Raw genomic sequence first — 27,502 nt, 5'->3', positions numbered from 1 at the left:
CCCCTACTGGGGTAAATCGTCATTTTCCTTTTATCTTCCTTTTCTCAGTAAATATATGGTCATCCACCAGTTGCTCAAGCCAGGCACCTGGAAATCTACATATGGTTCTCCCTTTCCCTTGACATATGTAACAATTAGGCTTGAGGTCTTATAATTTAACAATTCCTAAATGTTTCATGTTTCTTGAATTCTTCCTCTCTTTCCTGCTACCACTGCCCTAGTGAAGGTTCTTATCTCTTGCCAGTACTCTTAACAATAGCCTTCTGTCTCCTGCCTTTATATTTACATCTACCACCACCAGCACCACACACATACACACACTCACACACACACATACACAATCACACACACACAATCTCACACACACACTCACACACATACCTCTTCCCTTTGTCCCAAGAACCTCTCTGAAAGGCAAAAATGATATTTTCCTGCTGTAAAACCTTCAATACTCTGTGCCACACTGAAAATCTAAGTTCCTCTCTTCCTAACCCTTCTACCTCTTATTCTATTATACTCAGCCTCACAATTTATACACTCAATACCAAATGCATGTAGTCGTCGGCATACACCATGTTGTTTCACACCTCCTTGCCTTTGTTTATGTTGGCTCTCTGCCTAAAATTACTTTCTTCCTTGATATTTGGAACTACTCCATACTTAATCTATCTGGCATCATCTCCTGGAAGCCTTTCTGAAGACCCCACAGCTAAAGAGAATTTCTCTGAACGCTGTATAATTTTATTTTCACCACAGTTAGCCACAATAATGGGGAATGATCTGTTTACAATACTACATAGTATATTACCTTCAAGGAAAGGATTGTGCCTTTTTCTTCTTCACATAACTGCAAGCAAAGTATAAGCAAAACACTCTTTGAAGAATTATTCTTATTCCTGTAGAGTAGGCCATTTCTGTGACCACATATTGATCACTAATGATTACTTATATTATTATTTAATGTTGGTTTATTTTATTTTATTGATATAACTTTTCCCATGGAATAGTTCAATGTTAGAATTACAGCAAATTATGATGGTCATACAGTTTAGCTCCCCTCATTTTACAGATGAGAAAACTGAGGTTCCAGAAGCTAAATTACTTAAGTTCCCACAGGTAAGAACAGCATTAGAAAACCTCTTGTAGTGATGACTGGACCTCTGCTTTCAAAAACTCATAATCTTATCTTTAGAATACTTTTAGTTTTTTTTTTTTTTATTGAAATGTTCATTTACAATACAGTTCAGGTGTAAAACATAGTGATTCCATAGTTTTATAAGTTACACACCATACAATGTTATTTTATAAGTTACACACCATACAATGTTATTTTATAAGTTACACACCATACAATGTTATTAAATTATTATTGACATTCCCTGTGCTGTACATTATATCCATGTGACTTATTTGTTTTATAACAAATTATAGTATTTGTAGTATTTGTACCTCTTTTTTTTTTTTTTCTTGCGGTATGCGGAACTCTCACTGTTGCGGCCTCTCCTGCTGCGGAGCACAGGCTCTGGACGCACAGGCTCAGCGGCCATGGCTCACAGGCCCAGCCGCTCCGCGGCATATGGGATCTTCCCAGACCGGGGCACAAACCCGCATCCCCTGCATTGGCAGGCAGACTCAACCACTGTGCCACCAGGGAAGCCCTATAACTCGTATTTGTACCTCTTAATCCCCTTCACTTCACTCCACCCTGCTCCCCTCTGACAACCACTAGTTCTCTGTATCTGTGGCTCTGTTTCTGCTTTGTTATATTTTTTCATTTGTTTTTTTTCTTAGATTCCACATATAACTGAAAACATACAATATTTGTTTTGCTCTATCTGACTTATTTCAGGTAGCATAATATCCTCTAGGTCATCCTTGTTATAAATGGCAAGATTCCTTGTTTGTTTGTTTTGTCTGAGTCATATCCCATTGTATATATAAATGCCACATCTTCTTTATCCTTTCATCTGTTAATAGACACTTAGGCTGCTTCCATTTCTTGGCTATTGTAAATAATGCCACAGTGAACACAAGGGCTTATATCTTTTCCAATTAGTGTTTTTGTTTTCTTTGGAAAAATACGCATGAGTGGAATTGCTGGATCGTATGATAGTTCTGTTTTCTCATTTTTTTGAGGAACCTCCATACTGTTTTCCATAGAGGCTGTACCAATTTAAATTGCCATCAACAGTGCATGAGGGTTCCCTTTTCTCCATGTACTCACCAACACTTGGTATTTCTTTATTTTTTGTTGATAGTCATTCTGACAGGTGTGAAGTGATATCTCATTGTGGTTTTGATTTGCATTTCCCTGATGATTAGCAATGTTGAGCATGTTTTCTTGTACCTGTTGGCCATCTGTATGTCTTCTGTGGAAGAATGTCTATTCAAGTCCTCTGCCCATTTTTTAAATGGGTTTTTTTTATATTGAGTTTTATAAGTTCTTTATGTATTTTGGATATTATCCCATAATCAAGCATATCATTTGCAAATATCTTCTCCCATTCAGTAGATTGCCTATTCATTTGTTGATGATTTCCTTTTCTGTGCCAAAGCTTTTTAGTTTGATGTGGCCCTATTTGTTTATTTTTGCTTTTGTTGACCTTGCATGAGGAGACAGATCCAAAAAATATTGCCAGGACTTATGTCAAAGAGTGTATGTTTTCTTCTAAGAGTTTTATAGTTTCAGCTCTTAGATTTAAGTCTTTAATCCATTTTGAATTTATTTTTGTATATGGTATAAGAACATAGTCCACTTTCATTCTTTTATATATAGTTGTCTAGTTTTCCAATACTATTTATTCAAGAGACTGGTTTTCCCCCATTGTATATTCTTGCTGCCTTTGTCACAAATTAATTGACCAGATGTACATGGATTTATTTCTTTTCCACTGATCCACGTGTCTGCTTTTGTGCCAGTACCATATGTTTTTATTACTATACCTTTGTGGTATAGTTTGAGGTTAGGGTGTGTGATACCTCTAGTGTTGTTCTTTCTCAAGATTGCTTTGACAATTCAAGGTCTTTCGTGGTTCCACACAGATTTTAGGATTATTTGTTCTAATTCTGTGAAAAATGCCTTTGGTATTTTGATGGGGCTTGCACTGGATCTGTAGATTGCTTTAGATAGTATGCACATTTTAACAGTATTAATTCTTCTGATACATAGCACTGTATATCTTTCCATTTAATTATGTTGCATTTAACTTCTTTCATCAGTGTTTCATAGTTTTCAGAGTACCTGGTCTTTCATGTTCCTTGGTTAAATTTATTCCCAGATATTTTATTCTTTTCAATGCAGTTGTAAATGGAGTTGTTTTCTTGACTTTTCTTTCTGATAATTCAGTATTAGTGTATAGAAATGCAGCTGATTTCTGTATATTAATTTTGTTTTTGCAACTTTATTGAATTCATTTAGCCTAATAGGTTTTGTTTGTTTGTTTGTTTGTTTTTGTGGAGTCTTTAGGGTTTTCCATATAGTATAATGTCATCGGCAAACAGTGAAAGTTTTACTGCTTCCTTTCCACTTTGGATTCTTTTTATTTCTTTGTCTTGTCTATTTGCTGTGGCAAGAACTTCCAATACTATGTTGAATAAAAGTAGCGAGAATGGGCATCCTTGACTTGTTTCTGATCTTAGAGGAAATGCTTTCATTTTTCACCACTGAGTATGCTGTTAACTGTGGGCTTGTCATATATGACCTTTATTATGTTTATGTATGTTCCCTTTATACCAATTTGTTGAGGGATTTTATCATGAATGGATACATAATTTGTTCTCAAGTTCTTTATATAGTTGTATTATGGGCATGTCATAGGAGGAGGTGAGTTCAGGGTCTTTCTACGCAGCCATCTTGATCCTGCCTCCATTTAGTCTAGTGTGCTTTTTTTTATTTCAAAGAGTACGATAACCTGTGATAGGTACCTTTAACACAGTAGACAATAAATGAAATGAGAAATCTTTCCAACTCACGGATACATAGTGTTCTTTGCCTTGGGTCATGAGTCAAGTAATTATGCTTGTGGTACAAAGATGATGACATTCAAGTGAACAATTTGATGTTTTATTTTAAAACTCACATGAGAAAATGCTGATGTTTTGAGAAATTTGGCTCAGTTTCTAGGAATGAAAAAGGATAATGCCGATGTCAATTCTGACTGACCAGACCAAACGATCTGTGTGACTTACTGCTAATACCCAAGTTTTTCCTGCAGTTCTATTTCTTTTCGTAAGATCCTTCTTCCTTACAGTGATCAAGGTTGCTTTAAAATTAAAACTTTTAGTGAATTCCCTGCCAGTCCAGTGGCTGGGAACTCTGTGCTTCCACTGCAGTGTTCGATCCCTGGTCAGGGAACTAAGATCCCGCAAGCCACGGGGTGTGACCTAAAAAAAAAAAAAAATTGAAAGTTTTAAAATGTTTCTTTCTCTGGCTTTTTATTGGAAATATAATAGTAATTCCTAAATATAATTTTGGAGGGCTCTCTTTAGACCTCTTTGAAACACTGTGCGCCAAATCAGGATGCATTTGATGGCATCCCATAGCCACAGCTCTTTGCACCTCCCTGACTCCCTAGGGAAGTGGCCTCGAATGGCACTAAGACAACACAGGTCACTTGGAGCCCTTGAGAAGGATTCTTAAAAAATATGCATAGTAGTATTTCCTAATTTACTGCCTGCTTTAACATTAAGACTTTTTTTAATCTTTCAAGGTATGGAGAAGCATTGTTTTTGAATTCCAAACTTATCAGTGGAGTTACAGAATTTCTTAATACTGAAGGTGAACTGAAAGAGGTAAATATTTTAAGATGAGTTCTAATGCCTTTCTTTTATAAACATAAGAAATTACACATTTACTTCAAACATTTCTTTCCAATAGTCATACCCATTCCTTTGAAGCGCATGCGCGTGCGCGCGCGCGCACACACACACACACACACACGCTAAAGACTTTACGCCATTCATTATTTGCAAAGGTATTTCTAACATATTAGTATTTAATATTAAATTCCCGTGAGAGGTGCTTAAATGCAATGATTCTCAAGTTGGGAGACTCCAAATACACTCCAGAAATATTTGATCCAATCAGCTACCCCTCTATTGATTCTGTGAACCCAGTTTGGGATCCTTGGAACAAAAAAAACTATCCTGTCACAATGACTCAGTATTTGGATACAGAGGACCAAGGTTGCTATTGAGGTACAGAAGTTGAGATTCATTACTTTGTGGTCCGTTCTACACAAAGAATGATAATTGGATATGGTAATAATGCTTCATGCTATTTGGTTTGTTAAATGGAATAAATTCATACATTTGGATGGAAGTGTATCTGGCAACATATATTAATAGTTCATTTAAAATTCTGCTGGATACAATCACAAGTGAATTTCATTGATGAAACTGAACTTATTTTTTAAGGACTAGTGTCCAGTTTGCAGAGTATCTAACATTTTCTTTTTTCTCTGTTTTATGTCTCTGGAAATTTAAACCAGCTAGTTTTGTGACCATTAATTCACATTTCTAATAGTTAGGGGCATGAAATGGGGGGTGGGATAAGTAGGTAGGAGGAAGGAGCAAAATATTTGACTGATTAAAATGAGTTGGGCTTCAAACATTTATTGCTTTTTAGTCTGCTGCTCAACTCCATTATAAAATATAGCTGAGATTTGGCATTGAGAATCACAGTTTCCTCAGTTTTCACTGACAGAATGCCCTATGCTGTGACCCAGAGCTCATCCCATTGAGCAGGATTCTCCCAGAAGCATCCACCCTGGCACCAACCCTAACATCTCCTAATATTGTCCCATTTTGTATGGTCATCCCCCACGCACTCACTTGGATTCTTTCACACCATGAGCTAAGCTAAGCTAAGTCTCTGATTGATGATTTGAAATTCAATTTTCCCTATGTGTGTTCCCAATGCTGAAGAATTTGAAAGCCCTAGCACATGTTTTACTATATTTATTTATTTATTTTTTGTGGTATGCGGGCCTCTCACTGTTGTGGCCTCTCCCATTGCGGAGCACAGGCTCCGGATGCACAGGCTCAGCGGCCATGGCTCATGGGGCCAGCCGCCCCGGGTCCCCTGCATCAGCAGGCAGACTCTCAACCACTGTGCCACCAGGGAAGCCCTTTACTATATTTTTTTATTTTTAATAAAGGACGCTAAAAGGGAAGGAATTCTTTCATATCCATAGGAAAGAGAAAGAAAGAACAATTAAGGTAATGAGTTTATGTATTTAAATGAAGTAGTTTTAATTCTTTGATTTTACATTCAATAATCGGAATGAAAGACTCGTTTAGTGACAACCTGTGCAGTCATTGAAGTGAACTCAGAAGTGAAAGATCTCTCCTCTCCTCCTCTCTCCCCTTCCCCTTTTAGCTCCCTTCCTTCTGCCATCTTCCTCTCCCCTTGCCTCTCTCCTGTTCTCTCTCCCTCTTCTGTTCTCTAACTCTGTCTTTCATGTCTTCCTTGCTTCAGTATAATACCCAGCTCATGGAAAAACATCTGTTAAATGGACATTTAAATTGATTTTATCATATGATGGCCATTTTGCTTTACATATTTCACTTACATATTTAAGTTTTTACACTTAATTGCCCTTTGAAATGTTCCAAGATACCCCTATAATGAAAGGTGCCATTTGAAAACTGAAACTCAACTGTGGCTTTTATTCCATTATCTGCAAAGCAGCTAACTTCACAATACAGGCTCTCTGTAGCCTGAGTGATGAATCCCTTCATGACACAGATGCTTGCACTGACTTTCCAGTTTACCAACTGCTGCCTGAGGCTTTTCCATACTTTTATTACCTAATCATTGACTGTAGGATTGTGGCCCACTATTGTTGGGTGGGAGGGGGGTTAATTTGTATTGCTGATAACCCCCTTCCATAAATATAAAGGAACTGAGGAAGTTTCAGTCTCATTTTCCCATAACCAATGAGCCTCGTAAGCAGAAAAACCAATACGCTCCCTTTGGATATAGCATATTCTTATATTCAAAAGTTTATAGATCAGAAGTGAATTGGCATCTTTATGAATTCTGAAAACTAATTTGAGATTGTAATGATCCCCCATCAACTTTAGGGGCATTCAGCAGAGACACTTACATTGTTCTATGGTCCCTTCCCCAAAACTACATTCTAGTACCTAAAACTGGCAATTTCCTTCTAATTACATAGCTCTAGCAATTTGAACAATATTTCTCCATGAAACAGTACATCACCTCCTTAATTTTAAACGAATGGAAGTACAACCTCATGGAACCTCAGAGGCCCTTGCCATTTTTCCATACTAATGCCCGTTCAGCAATCCTCTTCAGCACTCATTATTTTGGCCTCTTGAACCTTATATACAACACTGTTGTAAAAGAGCATAGATCCTGTGCGTTACAGACATCCCATTTACAGTTCTAATGCTGAAAATATAAACCTCATAATCGGGCAATAGCTAATTCAATTCATTTATATAGTTACTAAGAGTATATTGTGTGCTGCACTTTACAAATTATTTTGTGATGTTTAAGGTCTAGAGTACCCTAAATCAAGAGTATTAAATACTAAAATATTTTTAATAGAGAAATTAACAAACATGTCTAGAAATTTTCTGCTAAGGAGAACAGGGAACACAAGCAACTCTGACATCTTACTAAATGTTATTTTATAAAAATGTCTAAACTTGCAACATTTTCAAATAAAAGCATAAGATGGCATAAATATTTAGGAAGCACAATAATGAAAACTAATAGCAGCAGAACATCTACCAAAGAGCTGCCAAAATAAGCAGGCTGGAATGCCAAATGCCTTCCATCTACCCCATGCCTCTAAAGTGAGGCAGGGGTCTGGAAGGTGCTGGGACCCTGCCCCAGGACCAGTCAGATGGCTGCTCTGACCACAGGTTCGCCAGAAGAGTTGTGGAGGAGTGTGAGACGTAAGATCAATTTATGACAACTATGGAAAGTGAGCCACTCGTGTTCTGATGAATAAGCTACTCGTAAGATGTATGTGAGTCACCCCAAGCTCCGTGAGCTCACAACGAAGTATTTAGTGCACTTAAATAGTGATTTAAGGAAAGAATCCCTAGAGAACCCCCAGTTACATTTTCTACTGAGAGTTCCCTTGCAGGATTATCTGACCTACTATCTTAACACATTCATAGTCAATCCCATAGTTTGCCTTTGAGGAAGACTTAAGAGTTTTACTTCATGTGTTCAGGCTGGCTTTCTACCTCGTCAAAAGGTCAAAAGGCCAAGAGCACACTCCACAGAGTCAAAGTTGCCAAAGGGTCATTTATCACTATCCGGCATATTCATTCAGTGACTGCCTAGGAAAATATGTAACAATGTGGAACATAGTTTAAAAGAAGTAGACGTGGCAGACTTCCGGGAAGATGGCGGAAGAGTAAGACTCGGAGATCACCTTCCTCCCCACAGATACACCAGAAATACATCTACGCGTGGAACAACTCCTACAGAACACCTACTGAACGCTGGCAGAAGACCTCAGACCTCCCAAAAGGCAAGGAACCCCCCACGTACCTGGTTAGGGCAAAAGAAAAAAATAAGCAGAGACAAAAGGATAGGGACAGGACCTGCACCAGTGGGAGGGAGCTGTGAAGGAGGAAAAATGTCCACACACTAGGAAGCCCCTTCGCGGGCGGAGACTGCGGGTGGCAGAGTGGGGGAGCTTCGGAGCCGTGGAGGAGAGCACAGCAACGGGTGCGGAGGGCAAAGCGGAGAGAGCCGGGAGAGGACTGAGGTTGGCGGCATGAACACAGCCTGGAGGGCGTTAGTGCACTGCGGCTAGCCGGGAGGGAGTCCAGGGAAAAGTCTGGACCTGCCGAAGAGGCAAGACACTTTTTCTTCCCTCTTTGTTTCCTGGTGCACGAGGAGAGGGCATTAAGAACGCTGCTTAAGAGAGCTCCAGAGACGGGCACGAGCCACGGCTAAAGTGCGGAGCCCAGAGACAGACATGAGACGCTAAGGCCGCTGCTGCCGCCACCAAGAAGCCTGTGTGCGAACACAGGTCACTCTCCACACCCCCTTCCAGGGAGCCTGTGCAGCCCGCTACTGCCAGGGTCCCGGGATCCAGGGACAACTCCCCCGGGAGAACGCACGGCGCGCCTCAGGCTAGCAACGTCAGGCCGGCCTCTGCCGCCGCAGGCCCGCCCCGCACTCCGTGACCCTCCCTCCCCCGGGCCTGAGTGAGCCAGAGCCTCCGAATCAGCGGCTCCTTTAACCCCGTCCTGTCTGAGCAAAGAACAGACGCCCTCCGGCAACCTACACGCACAGGCGGGGCCAAATCCAAAGCTGAGCCCCTGGGAGCTGTGAGAACAAAGAAGAGAAAGGGAAATCTCTCCCAGCAGCCTCAGAAGCAGCGGATTAAAGCTCCACAATCAACTTGATGTACCCTGCATCTGTGGAATACATGAATAGACAACGAATCATCCCAAATTAAGGAGCAGTGTGGATGAAAGGCTCTTGGTGCTGCAGCCAGGAATTAGTGCTGTGCCTCTGAGGTGGGAGAGCCAACTTCAGGACACTGGTCCACAGGAGGCCTCCCAGCTGCACATAATATCAAACGGCGAAAATCTCCCAGAGATCTCCATCTCAACACCAGCACCCAGCTTCACTCAACGACCAGCAAGCTACAGTGCTGGACATCCTATGCCAAACAACTAGCAAGACAGGAACACAACCCCACCCATTAGCAGAGAGGCTGCCCAAAATCATAATAAGTCTACAGACACCCCAAAACACACAACCAGACGTGGACCTACCCACCAGAAAGACAAGATCCAGCCTCATCCACCAGAACACAGGCACTAGTACCCTCCACCGGGAAGCCTACACAACCCACTGAACCAACCTTAGACACTGGGGACAGACACAAAAAACAACAGGAACTACGAACCTTCAGCCTGCAAAAAGGAGACTCCCAAACACAGTAAGATAAGCAAAATGAAAAGACAGAAAAACACACAGCAGATGAAGGAGCAAGATAAAAACCCACCAGACCTAACAAATGAAGAGGAAATAGGCAGTCTACCTGAAAAAGAATTCAGAATAATGATAGTAAAGATGATCCAAAATCTTGGAACTAGAATAGACAAAATGCAAGAATCAGTTAACAAGGACCTAGAAGAACTAAAGATGAAACAAACAATGATGAACAACACAATAAATGAAATGAAAAATACTCTAGATGGGATCAATAGCAGAATAACTGAGGCAGAAGAACGGATACGTGACCTGGAAGATAAAATAGTGGAAATAACTACTGTAGAGCAGAATAAAGAAAAAAGAATGAAAAGAACTGAGGACAGTCTCAGAGACCTCTGGGACAACAGTAAACACACCAACATTCGAATTATAGGGGTTCCAGAAGAAGAAGAGAAAAAGAAAGGGACTGAGAAAATATTTGAAGAGATTATAGATGAAAACTTCCCTAATATGGGAAGGGAAATAATCAAGTCCAGGAAGCACAGAGAGTCCCATACAGGATAAATGCAAGGAGAAATACGCCAAGACACATATTAATCAAACTGTCAAAAATTAAATACAAAGAAAACATATTAAAAGCAGCAAGGGGAAAACAACAAATAACACACAAGGGAATCCCCATAAGGTTAACAGCTGATCTTTCAGCAGAAACTCTGCAAGCCAGAAAGGACTGGCAGGACATATTGAAAGTGTTGAAGGAGAAAAACCTGCAACCAAGATTACTCTGCCCAGCAAGGATCTCATTCAGATTTGATGGAGACATTAAAACCTTTACAGACAAGCAAAAGCTGAGGGAGTTCAGCACCACCAAACCAGCTCTACAACAACTGCTAAAGGAACTTCTCTAGGCAAGAAACACAAGAGAAGGAAAAGACCTACAATAACGAACCCAAAACAATTAAGAAAATGGGAATGGGAACACACATATCGATAATTATCTTAAATTTAAATGGACTAAATGCTCCCACCAAAAGACACAGATTGGCTGAATGGATACAAAAACAAGATGCATATATTTGCTGTCTACAAGAGACCCACTTCAGACCTAGAGACACATACAGACTGAAAGTAAGGGGATAGAAAAAGGTATTTCATGCAAATGGAAACCAAAAGAAAGCTGGAGTAGCCATTCTCATATCAGACAAAATAGACTTTAAAACAGAGACTATTAGAAGAGACAAAGAAGGACACTATATAATGATCAAGGGATCGATCCAAGAAGAAGATATAACAATTGTAAATATTTATGCACCCAACATAGGAGCACCTCAATACATAAGGCAAATACTAACAGCCATACAAGGGGAAATCAACAGTAACACATTCATAGTAGGGGACTTTAACACCCCACTTTCACCAATGGACAGATCATCCAAAATGAAAATAAATAAGGAAACACAAGCTTTAAATGATACATTAAACAAGATGGACTTAATTGATAGTTATAGGACATTCCATCCAAAAACAACAGAATACACATTTTTCTCAAGTGCTCATGGAACATTCTCCAGGATAGATCATATCTTGGGTCACAAATCAAGCCTTGGTAAATTTAAGAAAATTGAAATTGTATCAAGTATCTTTTCCGACCACAACACTATGAGACTAGATATCAATTACAGGAAAAGATCTGTAAAAAATACAAACACATGGAGGCTAAACAATACACTACTTAATAACGAAGTGATCACTGAAGAAATCAAAGGGGAAATAAAAAAATACCTAGAAACAAATGACAATGGAGACACGGCGACTCAAAATCTATGGGATGCATCAAAAGCAGTTCTAGGAGGGAAGTTTATAGCAATACAATCCTACCTTAAGAAACAGGGAACATCTCGAATAAACAACCTAACCTTGCACCTAAAGCAATTAGAGAAAGAAGAACAAAAAAACCCCAAAGTTAGCAGAAGGAAAGAAATCATAAAAATCAGATCAGAAATAAATGAAAAAGAAATGAAGGAAACGATAGCAAAGATCAATAAAACTAAAAGCTGGTTCTTTGAAACGATAAACAAAATTGATAAACCATTAGCCAGACTCATCAAGAAAAAAAGGGACAAGACTCAAATCAATAGAATTAGAAATGAAGAAGGAGAAGTAACAACTGACACTGCAGAAATACAAAAGATCATGAGAGATTACTACAAGCAACTCTATGCCAATAAAATGGACAACCTGGAAGAAATGGACACATTCTTAGAAAGGCACAACCTGCCAAGACTGAATCAGGAAGAAATAGAAAATATGAACAGACCAATCACAAGCACTGAAATTGAAACTGTGATTAAAAGTCTTCCAACAAACAAAAGCCCAGGACCAGATGGCTTTACAGGCGAATTCTATCAAACATTTAGAGAAGAGCTAACACCTATCCTTCTCAAACTCTTCCAAAATATAGCAGAGGGAGGAACACTCCCCAACTCATTCTACGAGGCCACCATCACCTTGATACCAAAACCAGACAAGGATGTCACAAAGAAAGAAAACTACAGGCCAATATCACTGATGAACATAGATGCAAAAATCTTCAACAAAATACTAGCAAACAGAATCCAACAGCACATTAAACGGATCATACACCATGATCAAGTGGGGTTTATTCCAGGAATGCAAGGATTCTTCAATATATGCAAATCAATCAACGTGATACACCATATTAACAAATTGAAGGAGAAAACCATATGATCATCTCAATAGATGCAGAGAAAGCTTTTGACAAAATTCAACACCCATTTACGATAAAAACCCTGCAGAAAGTAGGCATAGAGGGAACTTTCCTCAACATAATAAAGGCCATATATGACAAACCCACAGCGAACATCGTCCTCAATGGTGAAAAACTGAAAGCATTTCCACTAAGATCAGGAACAAGACAAGGTTGCCCACTCTCACCACTCTTATTCAACATAGTTTTGGAAGTTTTAGCCACAACAATCAGAGAAGAAAAGGAAATAAAAGGAATCCAAATTGGAAAAGAAGAAGTAAAGCTGTCACTGTTTGCAGATGACATGATACTATACATAGAGAATCCTAAAGATGCTACCAGAAAACTACTAGAGCTAATCAATGAATTTGGTAAAGTAGCAGGATACAAAATTAATGCACAGAAATCTCTGGCATTCCTATACACTAAGGATGAAAAATCTGAAAGTGAAATCAAGAAAACACTCCCATTTACCATTGCAACAAAAAGAATAAAATATCTAGGAATAAACCTACCTAAGGAGACAAAAGACTTGTATGCAGAAAATTATAAGACACTTATGAAAGAAATAAAAGATGATACAAATAGATGGAGAGATATACCATGTTCTTGGATTGGAAGAATCAACATTGTGAAAATGACTCTACTACCCAAAGCAATCTACAGATTCAATGCAATCCCTATCAAACTACCACTGGCATTTTTCACAGAACTAGAACAAAAAATTTCAGTTTGTATGGAAACACAAAAGACCCCAAATAGCCAAAGCAATCTTGAAAACGAAAAACGGAGCTGGAGGAATCAGGCTTCCTGACTTCAAACTATACTACAAAGCTACAGTAATCAAGACAGTATGGTACTGGCACAAAAACAGAAATATAGATCAATGGAACAGGATAGAAAGCCCAGAGATAAACCCACGCACATATGGTCACCTTATCTTTGACAAAGGAGGCAGGAATGTACAGTGGAGAAAGGACAGCCTCTTCAATAAGTGGTGCTGGGGAAACTGGACAGCTACATGTAAAAGTATGAGATCAGATCACTCCCTAACACCATACGCAAAAATAAGCTGGAAATGGATTAAAGACCTAAATGTAAGGCCAGAAACTATCAAACTCTTAGAGGAAAACATAGGCAGGACACTCTATGACATAAATCACAGCAAGGTCCTTTTTGACCCATCTCCTAGAGAAATGGAAATAAAAACAAAAGTAAACAAATGGGACCTAATGAAACTTAAAAGCTTTTGCGCAGCAAAGGAAACCATAAAGAAGACCAAAAGACAACCCTCAGAATGGGAGAAAATATTTGCAAATGAAGCAACTGACAAAGGATTAATCTCCAAAATTTATAAGCAGCTCATACAGCTTAATAACAAAAAAACAAACAACCCAATCCAAAAATGGGCAGAAGACCTAAATAGACATTTCTCCAAAGAAGATATACAGAGTGCCAACAAACACATGAAAGAATGCTCAACATCACTAATCATTAGAGAAATGCAAATCAAAACTACAATGAGATATCATCTCACACCGGTCAGAATGGCCATCGTCAAAAAATCTACAAACAATAAATGCTGGAGATGGTGTGGAGAAAAGGGAACCCTCTTACACTGTTGGTGGGAATGTAAATTGATACAGCCACTGTGGAGAACAGTATGGAGGTTCCTTAAAAAACTACAAATAGAACTACCATATGACCCAGCAATCCCACTACTGGGCATATACCCTGAGAAAATCAAAAAGAGTCATGGACCAAAATGTTCATTGCAGCTCTGTTTACAATAGCCCAGAGATGGAAACAACCTAAGTGCCCATCATCCGATGAATGGATAAAGAAGATGTGGCACATATATACAATGGAATATTACTCAGCCATAAAAAGAAACAAAATTGAGCTATTTGTAATGAGGTGGATAGACCTAGAGTCTGTCATACAGAGTGAAGTCAGAAAGAGAGACAAATACCGTATGCTAACACATATATATGGAATTTAAGAAAAAAAATGTCATGAAAAACCTAGGGGTGAAACAGGAATAAAGACACAGACTTACTAGAGAATGGACTTGAGGCTATGGGGAGGGGGAAGGGTAAACGGTGACAAAGCGAGAGAGAGGCATGGACATATATACACTACCAAACATAAGGTAGATAGCTAGTGGGAAGCACCCGCATAGCACAGGGAGATCAGCTCGGTGCTTTGTGACCGCCTGGAGGGGTGGGATAGGGAGGGTGGGAGGGAGGGAGATGCAAGAGGGAAGAGATATGGGAACATATGTATATATATAACTGACCCATTTTGTTGTGAAGCAGAAACTAACATACCATTGTAAAGCAATTATACTCCAATAAAGATGTTAAAAATAAAATAAAATAAAATAAAATAATAATAAAAAATAAAAGAAGTAGATGTAATTTGTTTTCCTGATTGACCTATATTATGTAAATAACGCCACTGTAATACACAGATGTAATTACAAATGTACACTGTAATGTACATATTTTTGTAATAAATTAAAATGCAAAATTCAAAATATAGATCAAAATGTACTATTTGTTGCTTTAGGAATATAGATTGAATGAATCTGAACATAAATATATAAATACAAATGAATCACTGGATGAGTCAGTTAAGTTTAAAAATATGATTCAAATGCTTTCATTAGACTTCCTTTTTATCTATGTGTACATGTCACAGGTATACGTGTGTGGCACAGTGCCTAGAATATTGAAGGTTTCAATAAATTCTAGTCTTTCCCTTCATCCTCTTTCTTTTGTATGTGTAAATCTGGTCAGGTGTCAGATCAGTTTTAAGGATAGCACTGATAAATCTTTGTTACATAATACGTTGAATATTTTGTATGTTATTAAAGCATAGTGAATTTGAAGTCTTATAAAGAACATAGCTCTGAGATATAGTTATCCACTGCTAATGCTGCAGGGCACCAGGTTTTGTAGGAAAGTAGAGGATAAACTTTGAAAAAAAACATCAGTATCATGTAATCAAAGTAATACTGTCATAAACAAACCAAGCTACCCATGAACCAATTTCTAGATGAATTCAGAAAGGTATAATTAACTCCATTTTAATGACTCCCCTGCCCCCGTATCTCCCTATCCCTGAGTCAAGCTTGATGACATTTCTCTCCTGGCATATTCTCCATGTGGTGCCCACCATGTGATGAATCACACCCCACACTAATTACACAGTATAACACTTCTGTGTTGCAAGTTGATTTTTCACATTTGTCTATTAGCACTGCAATTGTTGGTTGGTTGACAGTTTCTTAAAACATATCAAACAGAGAGAAAATCTGCTAGTATTTAATCTTGAAATAAAATCCTTGAGCATTCCTAGTGTATGTGGACTCTCTAGAGAAAATCTATCCATAAAATCATGACAAAACATTTAAAAATTTTAACTTTTTAATTAAAGCTCAAATTCTCTAGCTAAATGAATCGACATTCCTCCTTCATTCTTTCTAAATCTAGTTGCTCAGGTGATTGCAGTGTCATTTATCATCCAGTTTTCATAGCATCATTACTTTTTTTTTCCACTGCCCAATAATTTTGATATTTCTTTGCTATCAAAGATAGTGTCAGGCACTCATACTATTTATTTAGAGAATATGAATAATTTTCTCTCTAAGCACAAAAAGTTAACTTTAATCCTCATATTCATTTTAAGGCTATTTATTACATTAGATAGCTTTGTAATTAGAACTAGTCTTTACCACAATCCCATCAACCTATTATGAAAAGACAAATTAAATATGTCTATTTTAATATTTATTTATGAAACAAGAAGCTGAATTTGAAGCTACTTAAACTGTAATGTCCATTCTTTTTTTCCTTTCAGTTCCAAAAGAAATTACATTACACCTAGAGGACACAATGTGTTTTATTCCATTTCATTACTAAGCTCACTCCACATATTAAATATACCTTCTGTAGTGACTGTGACACTTTTCTTCAAATAGATTCTTGTTTATATGTGTTGGACATGAGTTGTTTTGAAGACATGTATATTTACTATTTTTTAATTATATTTTTTATTGAAATGTAGTAGAAATACAATATTATGTTAGTTTCAGGTATACTATATAATGGTTTGACATTTGCATACATTATGAAATGATCACTATGATAAGTCTAGTAACCGTCTGCCCCCATAGGAACTTATTAGAGTATTATTGACCATATTCCTTATGCTGTCTATTTACTATTTTAATATTTCTATTTCCAGCTAAGGAACTTCATGAAGAGCTATGATGGAGTAGCTGCTGCCTCTTTCTCAAGAGCCGTGGAAACTGTCGAAGCCAATGTACGCTGGAAAATGCTTTATCAAGATGAGCTTTTCCAATGGTTAGGAAAAGCTCTGAGACACTAATGTGTGTCTCTTAAAAACAATTTGACTCAGAATTTTGTGAGAAGACCTGCTTTGTGTGGAATGAGGAAAATGGCCAGATTTTCAGTGTTAACGTGTGGGAGGAAATTTTTTTTTTTAATTTTTGGTTTTGGGGGATTTTTTTTGTTTCATTCATTCTGTTTTGTTTCTCTACTGGGTGTTCTTCTCTAAAGAAACTCTTGCAAGTGCAACTAGCCATGACTGCTTCAGCTATACATTCCTCACTGTACAGGACCAAATATGATAGTGGTGCATGTTGACGTTGCAGTCAGTATGGAAAAAACATATTCAGAATATTTTGTGCATGGTTGTATGGCCCTGCCTGTGTTCTAGCATGCTTATTTAAAATGTCCAATGTTGTATGTGAATATATGTTACATCGGGATTAACATTATGCAAAAGCACAAAGATTATCTGTGACAGTCAGTGATGCAATGAAAGAAAAACTAAAACAGGGAATTATATTCTTAGTCCTGGGCAATGTGAGAAGTGAAATAGCCCTTTAAGTGACTGGTGTCACTTATTTCAGCACTTGGATTGTCTTTCAATGATTATTGTACTGCTAACTCATTTTCTTTGAGTTAAAGCTGTGTATACGTTAAAAAACGCATATAGGTAGTGTATGCATATGTATATGTACATAGGGAGGCCCCATATGTATATAGTATGTTGTACACTGCATTTGTGCAGACTCTGTTCAGCTCAAAGAAAATTTATCTCTTTTTATAAACTTACGCAAACTTTGGAAAGGCTTCAAAGAATTTATCTCAACACTATCCTTCCTGACAATTTCCTAAATTTCTCAACTGTTATAGATTTTTTCATCTACTTCCTGAATGGTCTATTCTATACATAAAAATGAATTTAAACAAAATTTATGTACAAACGCTCTGCTAATTTTCCTAAGTGGCAACCTCACATCGTAAATATAGATTCTGTCATCATTTTGGTCCAGCTTCCTATTGGATAAAACAGTTATGTATACTTAATGATTATCAGTGCTGAGAAAGTGTTTCTTTTCCATCTTGTTTCTCCATCTCATGTTGGGTGGTGCAGAGAGTTAAAAACTCTTCCTGTGTGTTGATCTTTGTGTCTGTGTGAATCTAATCTTCCATTAAGCGACCATACCTCAAATGGATTCTTATGACTTTTGATGCCAGGTGTGCCATTTGTCAAGATGAAAAGTTTCTTTTCTTGAGCAAAGCTTTTCCTTTAGTATTGACAGCTCTGTTCTACCTGGGAATTTTGAATAGTCTTTCCCTGGCTGTATTATGGAACACAAGTGTTTTAAATGGTATTCTCACACAGTAGGCCAGCTCTCCCAACGTTGCTTAGATGCTCAAAAATGAACATATTTTAAGTTTACCATTATGAAATGCAGATATAACTAACTGTACATAAGCCAAATGTTTGTGGACCACTTTATGTTTTCCTGAGGTTTTCCGCTCCTCTACATCTTCTTGCAAATCATTGAAGGAAACGTTCTAACTCTAATAGTCACTGAACATTGGGGGAAAAAAGTAGGTATTTTAGAAACTGGAGCCATAGATTTATTATAGGTTTGTAGTAAAGAGGAACAATTTAATAATCCATAGAACAAGTATCACCTAAGGTTGAATTTTATCTTTTTAGCAATTAATACCTATTACTCATACCTAAATTTTTCAGCCCTTCAATTAATATATTAATTTTAGATACTCTATGTGTTGTTAACACAGAGTAATGCTTAGTATAAAATCTAAAGGTCATGCCACCTATCTGAAGTGATGAAATTTAATATAATTTCAAACATGTGTGAAACCCTTAAGGGGTAAGTTCTGAAACATAACAATAATAAAGATCACACTGTCATGCAGGTTCAAAACACGTACTGTATCACCATTGGATTCATGTAATAGAAAAGATAAAAAATTAGAGGTGGATGTCTTGTTTTATGTCATGAATTACTGAAAACTCTTAATAGTTGTGACATTCTTTTGAATGAAATCACCATTTCCAGCTATGAGTTAGAAGGGATTTTATAGTTCTTTTTTCCTCTGCACTGTTAATAATCTTAATCTTCTTTCAGTATTTTAGTGGCCTTGAACAACTGGTTTAGCTATGATGTCAAATCCTAAGTGTATAATTATGTGCAATGTTCAATACCTCATATAATACTTGTTCAACAGTATAGTGGTATCAATAGCATTGAGATGGAAGTTTTGTTCTACATATTTTTCAATAATTTATCCTTTCCAATGTTGAAGATTATATCAGGCATTAACATTTTTTAGTTGTTTAAATAAGTAATATTTTCAAAATAATAAAATGACCAATGACATCTCCTGGAATATTCTGTAAAATGTAGTTAAGTTATAAAATTCTATTTTCTACATAGAGTTTTTATCTTTTTTCTCTTCTTTGTCTGTTTTACAAATCATATACATGCATGAAATAACAAATAGTTGAAAGTGTCCAAAATCTAGGCTTAAAAAATTACTGTGCCATTATATGTACAACAGCAAAACTTGGTTTCAATTAGGAAGGACTAAATATTTACTGAATATTTAGTAAATATTCTGAAGCACTAAATATCTCTAGGTAACCTGTAAATAAAAAGTTTTCCCCATTTTTACACATTTTCCCTTAAAATATTCCTATAATCTTTAAAGTGTTTTTACATATGCAAGCACAACCTCTAAGTTTAATATCTACAATGCTAGGTTTATTCTTCAGTTTCAATAACATGGATTTTACCTGGGAGTTAAACTCACTTTCGTTTACATTATTTCTAGGATAATTATATCATAGGACTGAGATTTTTTTGATAGTGCAACTTACAAATATTATACCAGTAAAATCTTACAAGGTTCCTAAGATTAAACCATATATTTATAAACCGCATTTAATTTTCAAAGAACTTTTACATATGCTGTTCCGTTTGATTCCTGTCAAAAACGTAATAAATTATATTAGCCCTAACAGTCTGATGAGAAAACTGAGACTCAGAATAGCAACATGAACTTTTTAAAATTACATGATTGGGCTTACCTGGTGGCACAGTGGTTGAGAGTCTGCCTGCTGATGCTAGGAGACACGGGTTCGTGCCCCGGAAATTACATGATTGGTCTTACCTGGTGGCACAGTGGTTGAGAGTCCGCCTGCTGATGCTAGGAGACACGGGTTCGTGCCCCGGTCTGGGAAGATCCCACATGCTGCAGAGCGGCTGGGCCCGTGAGCCATGGCCGCTGAGCCTGTGCGTCTGGAACCTGTGCTCCGCAACAGGAACCGAGGTCACAACAGTGAGAGGCACGCGTACAGCTAAAAAAAAAAAAAAATAACATGATTGTTGTTTTGGGAACAATTACAATAACTTGAGATCTTCAAGAAAACCTTCCTACAACTAAAATAGAAAGACATGTTTGAAATACCTCTATCAGTTGCATTAATTGGAGATTTTCCAAATACCAGAAGCAATATCAAAATACTGATTAAATATATCTACAATAGTTACAATTATTTTTAAAAGTCTGTGTTTCTAGTTTGCATAATGTCAACAACCGGAAGAAATGTTAATTAGCATTCACTTTGGTCAGCGTAAATACCCAAATATTGGGACAAAAAATACAGCCCATTGATAATAGTTTTCTTTTTTTAAATATTTTGGTGAACATTATTTAAATATGACCTTAAAATACTGACAATTTGTTTTATTTTCCACACAGATTTCTCTGATACACTTTGTAGTAACAGATGGTCAGACCACAGATAAAATGATGTCCATTTATATCAGTGAAGGTAATATTCAGTAAAATGTTTATAAATCTGTGCAGACTAAGTTATGCAAAAACCATTTTCGTGCAACTGTAGTACTATTATCAGATGCAGTAAAGGGATTCCTAAAGAAGTTTACAATAATATATTTAATTCAAATCTATTGGCTATTAAATTTTAAGGAATATTTTCTAAGAAGTCAGAAACCTAAAATAGTTTAATTATTCTCCTCAATATACCCATGAAGTAATCACATATACTTTATGAAAGAGAAAGCTCATATAATGGTAAATTAGGATTCCTACACCTGTTTTTTTTTCCTTTATCAGAGACCATAGCTGAATTATTATCATTTGGCACTGCTAATTATGTACTGACAGAATTTAATTAAACATATTTATTGAGCACCTTTTATTTCACAAAGCACTTTTTGAGAGGAAAGGAAGGGATGAACAAGGCTTAAAGGAATTTACATCACAATAAATGAAACAAACATAGAGAAATAATGAACCAATAAGGCAACATGAAAGATAATTACATACTACAAAAAAGGAACTAAATAATTTTTAGGTATAGATAATATTAGGCATTATTTTTGTATACTCATTCTCAAAACATTTGTCGCACTTCAGGATAATTCTCACTGTTTGTTTCACAGCACTTAATTGTGTAACATTTAGAAAGTATAATAAAACCACATAGTTTAAACTTTTATAGTTGGAATATAAATTAGAATAGAATTTATCTTTAAGAAAAGTTGAGCATTTTAATAATATCGGTAAGTTGTGGAAAAATGTTTAACCTCCTTATGTAAAAGTAGCTGAAGTTTTCTAAAATGGTTTTAGCATACTGTTTGTATATTCACAATGTGTTAATTTTAAGTTAATCATATGTTTTTAAAAACAGGTTCAACAATTCTTATACAGTACTAGGCAATAATGTATTTGTTCAAAATAGTATATGTGAACTTTTGAGTATGAAAATGTTATTGCAAAATATCCTGGAATTCCAAAATTTAATTACATAAGAGTAACTTTCAGTTCGATTGCTTTGACTTAATAAGGTCTTTTTTAAATTAAAATATTGGGCTGGCCAAAAAGTTCGTTCGGGTTTTTCCATAAGCTTGAAAAACCTGAACGAACTTTTTGGCTAACCCAGTATTTTTTTTTTTTATTTTTTAGTATTTTGTTTAATATGCATTGTTTATGTTCAGGAAAAAAAAAGTGTACTTTAGTAGCTTTTATTTCGATTTTATTCTATGAAATTTTACTTCAAAGTCTAGAAAAAATTGTCTTAAATATTAAAAATAAACAGTTGGTGAAAATATATGTTCTAATTTTATGTATACTGTATATGAATTTTATTTTTAAAATAGATTTTTCACAAATAGCCCTACTGGTAGGCAGTATAATTTTACCCAGATTTTGAAAACATAACACTTTACAGGATTTTATGTTGAATATTTAGTACTTTAAGGATAGTAAAGATGTTTATCTTTTGCACATTCCCAGTTCATGTACCAATCCATTAAGAAAAAAGAAAGACCCATTCTTCATTTTAATCAGAATTAATTTTTTGTGCTGTGTTAGTTAAATGAGTTATAATATCGGGAAAGTACAAAAACTTGAGTGCCTCCTAAATGCTGGGCATTGTGTAGGTATCATCTCATTTAATAACCCTGTGAAATACCATCAGTTCCAAATCACCAGTGAGGAGACAGAAGCTAAGAGTTGTAATGAGCTTGTGTAACTGGTGGTAGGTTTTGGCAAGAATTCAAAAACCTGCAAACGCAAGCCTTATACGGTTTAAATTAGTCCTTAATCTGCCTCCTACATGCCTGAAAACATAAGGATTATCCATACAGACCAGTCTCTATAGAATATCTGAATAGATACTTAGCTTACTTTTTCATTGTCATTGGCTAATTTGAGAAAAATGTTAATTAGTACATTTTGGTGTACTACTCATTTCTTAACAAGGTTACTTCATATGGCCTATAAAAATTTTCATCAAAGTGTTTTACATTAATGTGTTGTGTAGTGGGTTTTAAGCTGTTACAAGTAATTAAGAGATAGTCCAGCCAACAAGCCATGAAAAATAAGGGAAAAGAGAAGATGGATTGCAAAGCTCTTCACCAGTGGACCAAAAGATAAAAAATCTCTACCCTGCATATGGAGGAGACCTATTAGTTTAGCCAGAACTTTCTTTTTGCTTAGCGATGAGGTCAGAGAAATATTTCTCTCTTTCTGCTTAGAACCATATGGATGGACCGCAGCTCCTTAATTTACTTGAAGTTACATTTTCCATTGGCCTCCTCTGTGTAGTTACAGTAACTACTTTGACCTACCTCTGCACAGGTCAACTTGGTTCTAATCGCATACATTTTTATTATGTCATGTAAGTAATTGAAAGAGTGAAATGTTTTATAGCAAATATTACAGTAGAGTTAAGAACATCTGCCTTGAATGTGCAGTGTATTTACTTTCTTTTTTCTTAATACATCTTATTTGGAGTATAATTGCTTCACAATGCTGTGTTAGTTTCTGTCGTACAACAATGTGAATCAACCGTATGCATACATATATGACCATATCTCCTCCCTCTTGAGCTTCCTTCCCACCCTCCCTATCCCACCCCTCTAGGTCATTGCAAAACACCAAGCTGATCTCCCTGTGCTATGTGGCTGCTTCCCATTAGCTATCTATTTTACATTTGGTAGTGTATATGTCGATGCTACTCTCACTTTGCCCCAGCTTCCCCCTCCCCCCATGTCCCCAAGTCCATTCTCTATGTCTACGTCTTTATTCCTGCCCTGCCACTAGGTATATCGTACCTTTTTTTTTTTAGATTCCACGTATATGCGTTAGCATACAGTATTTGTTTTTCTCTTTCTGACTTACTTCACTCTGTATGATAGACCCTAGGTCCATCCACCTCACTACAAATAACTCAATTTCGTTTCTTTTTATGGCTGAGTAATATTCCATTGTATAGATATGCCACATCTTCTTTAGCCATTCATCTGTTGATGGGCATTAGGTTGCTTCCATATCCTGGCTATTGTAAATAGTGCTGCAATGGACATTGTGGTACATGACTCTTTTTGAATTATGGTTTTCTCAGGGTATATGCCCAGTAGTGGGATTGCTGGGTCATATGGTACTTCTATTTTTAATTTTTTAAGGAACCTCCATACTGTTCTCCATAGCGGTTGTATAAATTTATATTCCCACCAACAGTGCAGGAGGGTTCCCTTTTCACCACACCCTTTCCAGCATTTACTGTTTCTAGATTTTTTGATAATGGCCATTCTGACCAGTGTGAGGTGATACTTCATTGTAGTTTTGATTTGCATTTCTCTAGTAATTAGTGATGTTTAGCAGCTTTTTGTGTGCCTCTTGGCATCTGTATGTCTTCTTTGGTGAAATGACTTTAGGTCTTCTGCCCATTTGTTAATTGGGTTGTTTGTTTTTTTGATATTGAGCTCCATGAGCTGTTTGTATATTTTGGAGATTAATCTTTTGTCCATTGTTTCATTTGCAAATATTTTCTCCCATTCTGAGGGATGTCTTTTCATCTTGTTTATGGTTTACTTTGCTGTGCAAAAGCTTTTAGGTTTAATTAGGTGCCATTTGTTTATTTTTGTTTTTATTTTCATTACTCTAGGAGGCAGATCAAAAAAGATCTTGCTGTGGTTTATGTCAAAGAGTGTTTTTCCTATGTTTTCCTCTAAGAGTTTTATAGTGTTCATTCTTACATTTAGGTCTTTAAACCATTTTGAGTTTACTTTTGTGTATGGTGTTAGCTAGTGTTCTAATTCCATTCTTTTACATGTAGCTGTCCAGTTTTCCCAGCACCACTTATTGAAGAGGCTGTCTTTTCTGCATTGTATGTTCTTGCCTCCTTTGTCGTAAATTAGGTGACTATATGTGTGTGGGTTTACCTCTGGGCTTTCTGTCCTGTACCATTGATCTATATTTCTGTTTTTGTGCCAGTACCATACTGTCTTGATTACTGTAGCTTTGTTTACTTTCTAAGTTAATCATTCAGTCACTGTCCTTTTAACCCCGACAAGGTTCACAATATTACTTTTGCTCTTGTTCACTATTCTGTTCCCACTTTCACATAACTTATGACCTATTGGGTGAAAACATTCATTATTAATTTTTTGCTACTAAGTTTCATTTTTAAAAGGTTTATTATCTGTCACTTAAGTACAAAAAATGTTTCAAGTGAATGCTGTATTTCTACCCTTTAAAATATTGTATAATAGTAACCTCACATTATTTTTTAAATGCTACCTGTGCATTGCCATATATGAATATACTTGCCATTTATCTTTGCTGTATTTTAGTCCCTTTACATTTTGATAGTTTTTTAAAACAGACCAAAACTATAAAACTAAAACACAGTAGAACTATGAAGCTTGTGCACTGTCCACTTACTTGAAGCAAGAAGAGAAATTCTGCCTTTGGGCTTTCATAATTGGCTTTCCGGACACCACTGAATTCATCAGATAATCTTTTAAAAATATTATGTGGACTATTTCTAATGAACTTGAATTTATTCAGCAACAAAGTTTATTTTCCTAGAGCCATTCTCCAAATGAACAGACTTATTTAAAATATGCCAAATGGAAGCACTTTTTTTCATTTCTAATATCTTATGATTTAGGAATAAAAAAGTAACTGTTCTTTTAGTAAATATGATTACTAAAGCATTAGCCAAATAACTTTGTGTTAGTTTAGCAGGTTAATGTTTTCTATGGTATGCCTTTAAAATTATTCAGTAAAAATTCAATTAGTATGTGTTCAACATGAAGTTTTTATTCCACTATAATCAAGCACTGACGAAATGGATTTTTCTAAGTGAGAAAATTTGTCTTCTGTATTTTAAGCAGAACAAATTTGAATTTTGCCTCTGATAATAAAATTTTGTACAGTAATGTGTAATTCATCACTGTCTTAATTTTCTGACATGTTCAGATAAGGCCAAGATAAATAATATCTTCTGCTTTTTAAAATTATGCTTCTGTTTTTACTTGAGAACCGATTTTTAAAATTCTGAGTAGACACATTGTAGAGGTCCATGAAAAAAAAAAAATCACTTTTTTTTTTTTTGTTTGTTTGTTTGTTTTGGTTTTTTTTGCGGCACAGGGGCCTCTCACTGTTGTGGCCTCTCCCGTTGCGGAGCACAGGCTCCAGACGCGCAGGCTCAGCGGCCATGGCTCACGGGCCCAGCCGCTCCGCGGCATGTGGGATCTTCCCGGACCGGGACACGAACCCGTGTCCCCTGCATCGGCAGATGGACTCTCAACCACTGCGCCACCAGGGAAGCCCCACTTTCTTTTTTGACGAGGACTTTTACAAAACTATACACATGCTGAAGCTAGAATAAAGAAGTACGTATTTGTGCTATACTGTAAGGAGGAAAAAAATACCAATTCAGTCTCCTTTCTAATTATATGCCTTTAGAATAAATGAAATGATCTGCACTTTGGGAAAAGTGATTTCACGTGAAATGCATTTTCAGATTGCTTTTTTTTTTTTTTTTTTTTGCGGTATGCGGGCCTCTCACTGCTGTGGCCTCTCCCATTGCAGAGCACAGGCACCGGATGCGCAGGCTCAGCGGCCACGGTGCACGGGCCCAGCCGCTCCGCGGCATGTGGGATCTTCCCGGACTGGGGCACGAACCCGTGTCCCCCGCATCGGCAGGCGGACTCTCAACCACTGCGCCACCAGGGAAGCCCTCAGATTGCTTTTTAATAGGTTTCCACGTTCTATAGACTGTCAAGTTCCCTGAATTTCAAGAACAGTTTTCAATAACAACAGGACTATAAAATATATATAATCAGGGTGCATAAGTAGTACTCAAAGTATAGTTTTTCAATGTCTCTGGGTTTTTCTGTTTCTAAGGATTGTTCAGAGAACATTAGACTTGACTCTGCATAGCCACCCATTTGAGCCTTACCCATGATACTTTATTCAGCTGTAGGAAATTCTCCTCCGCCATGAACATGGGAATAAGAAATGGACAGCCTTCCAAGCCAGAATCAAGAATACTCCTATTAGGATTATGGCCAGTGTCCACGTATACTGGAGATATATAGATGCATATGTATGTACATATCTCATATATAGATATCATATATACATGTATATATGGTATCTATATCTATACCCATATAGTCTATTTATTTCTTTGTCAAATGATTGTTCTCTGCAGAACAATCACATAAATCAGAAAATGGCTATTGCAAAATATAAATTGGGGCAGTAGAGCATGTCTACCATCATTTGAAGAGGCTGTCAAATGACATTAAATTATACAGGCACAATGACAAGAATTCCCTCTAACAATCATGAGGGAGCTTATTAAGAAAACAATTCTGCCTGGCCCCCAACTCTAGCGATTCTGTCTTAGTAAGTGTTGGCTGGGATACGGTTGTCTGCATTTTGAACAAGGACTGTAGTTGGTTCCATCTCCACTAGAGGCCATCCATCTAGACCACACTTTAAGAAACATTGGGTAGGCACAGTGGTTCTCTGCCCTGACTTTACATTAGACTCAACTGAAATAGCTTTTCAAACATACTTTTGCCTGGGCCACACTTCAATTAAAGAAGACTC

General features: G+C 36.8%; 1 protein-coding gene across 1 annotated transcript in view; it reads left to right on the top strand.

The window, feature by feature from the left end:
- The window catches only part of TRHDE (thyrotropin releasing hormone degrading enzyme), a 405,192-nt gene extending 379,374 nt beyond the window's left edge, over positions 1 to 25,818 (top strand). The window contains exons 18-19 of the mRNA XM_030866254.2: positions 4,710 to 4,791; positions 16,959 to 25,818. Of these exons, the coding sequence (XP_030722114.1) occupies positions 4,710 to 4,791; positions 16,959 to 17,102 (226 nt within the window). The 3' untranslated portion in view covers positions 17,103 to 25,818. The remainder of the gene's footprint in view (positions 1 to 4,709; positions 4,792 to 16,958) is intronic.
- The last annotated feature ends 1,684 nt before the right edge of the window (positions 25,819 to 27,502 follow it).

The sequence above is a fragment of the Globicephala melas genome, chromosome 10 (genome assembly GCF_963455315.2).
Source record: "Globicephala melas chromosome 10, mGloMel1.2, whole genome shotgun sequence".
NCBI lineage: Eukaryota > Metazoa > Chordata > Mammalia > Artiodactyla > Delphinidae > Globicephala > Globicephala melas.
The sequence above is the reverse complement of the archived record's forward strand: the minus strand, read 5'-3'. Positions and strand labels throughout refer to the sequence as shown.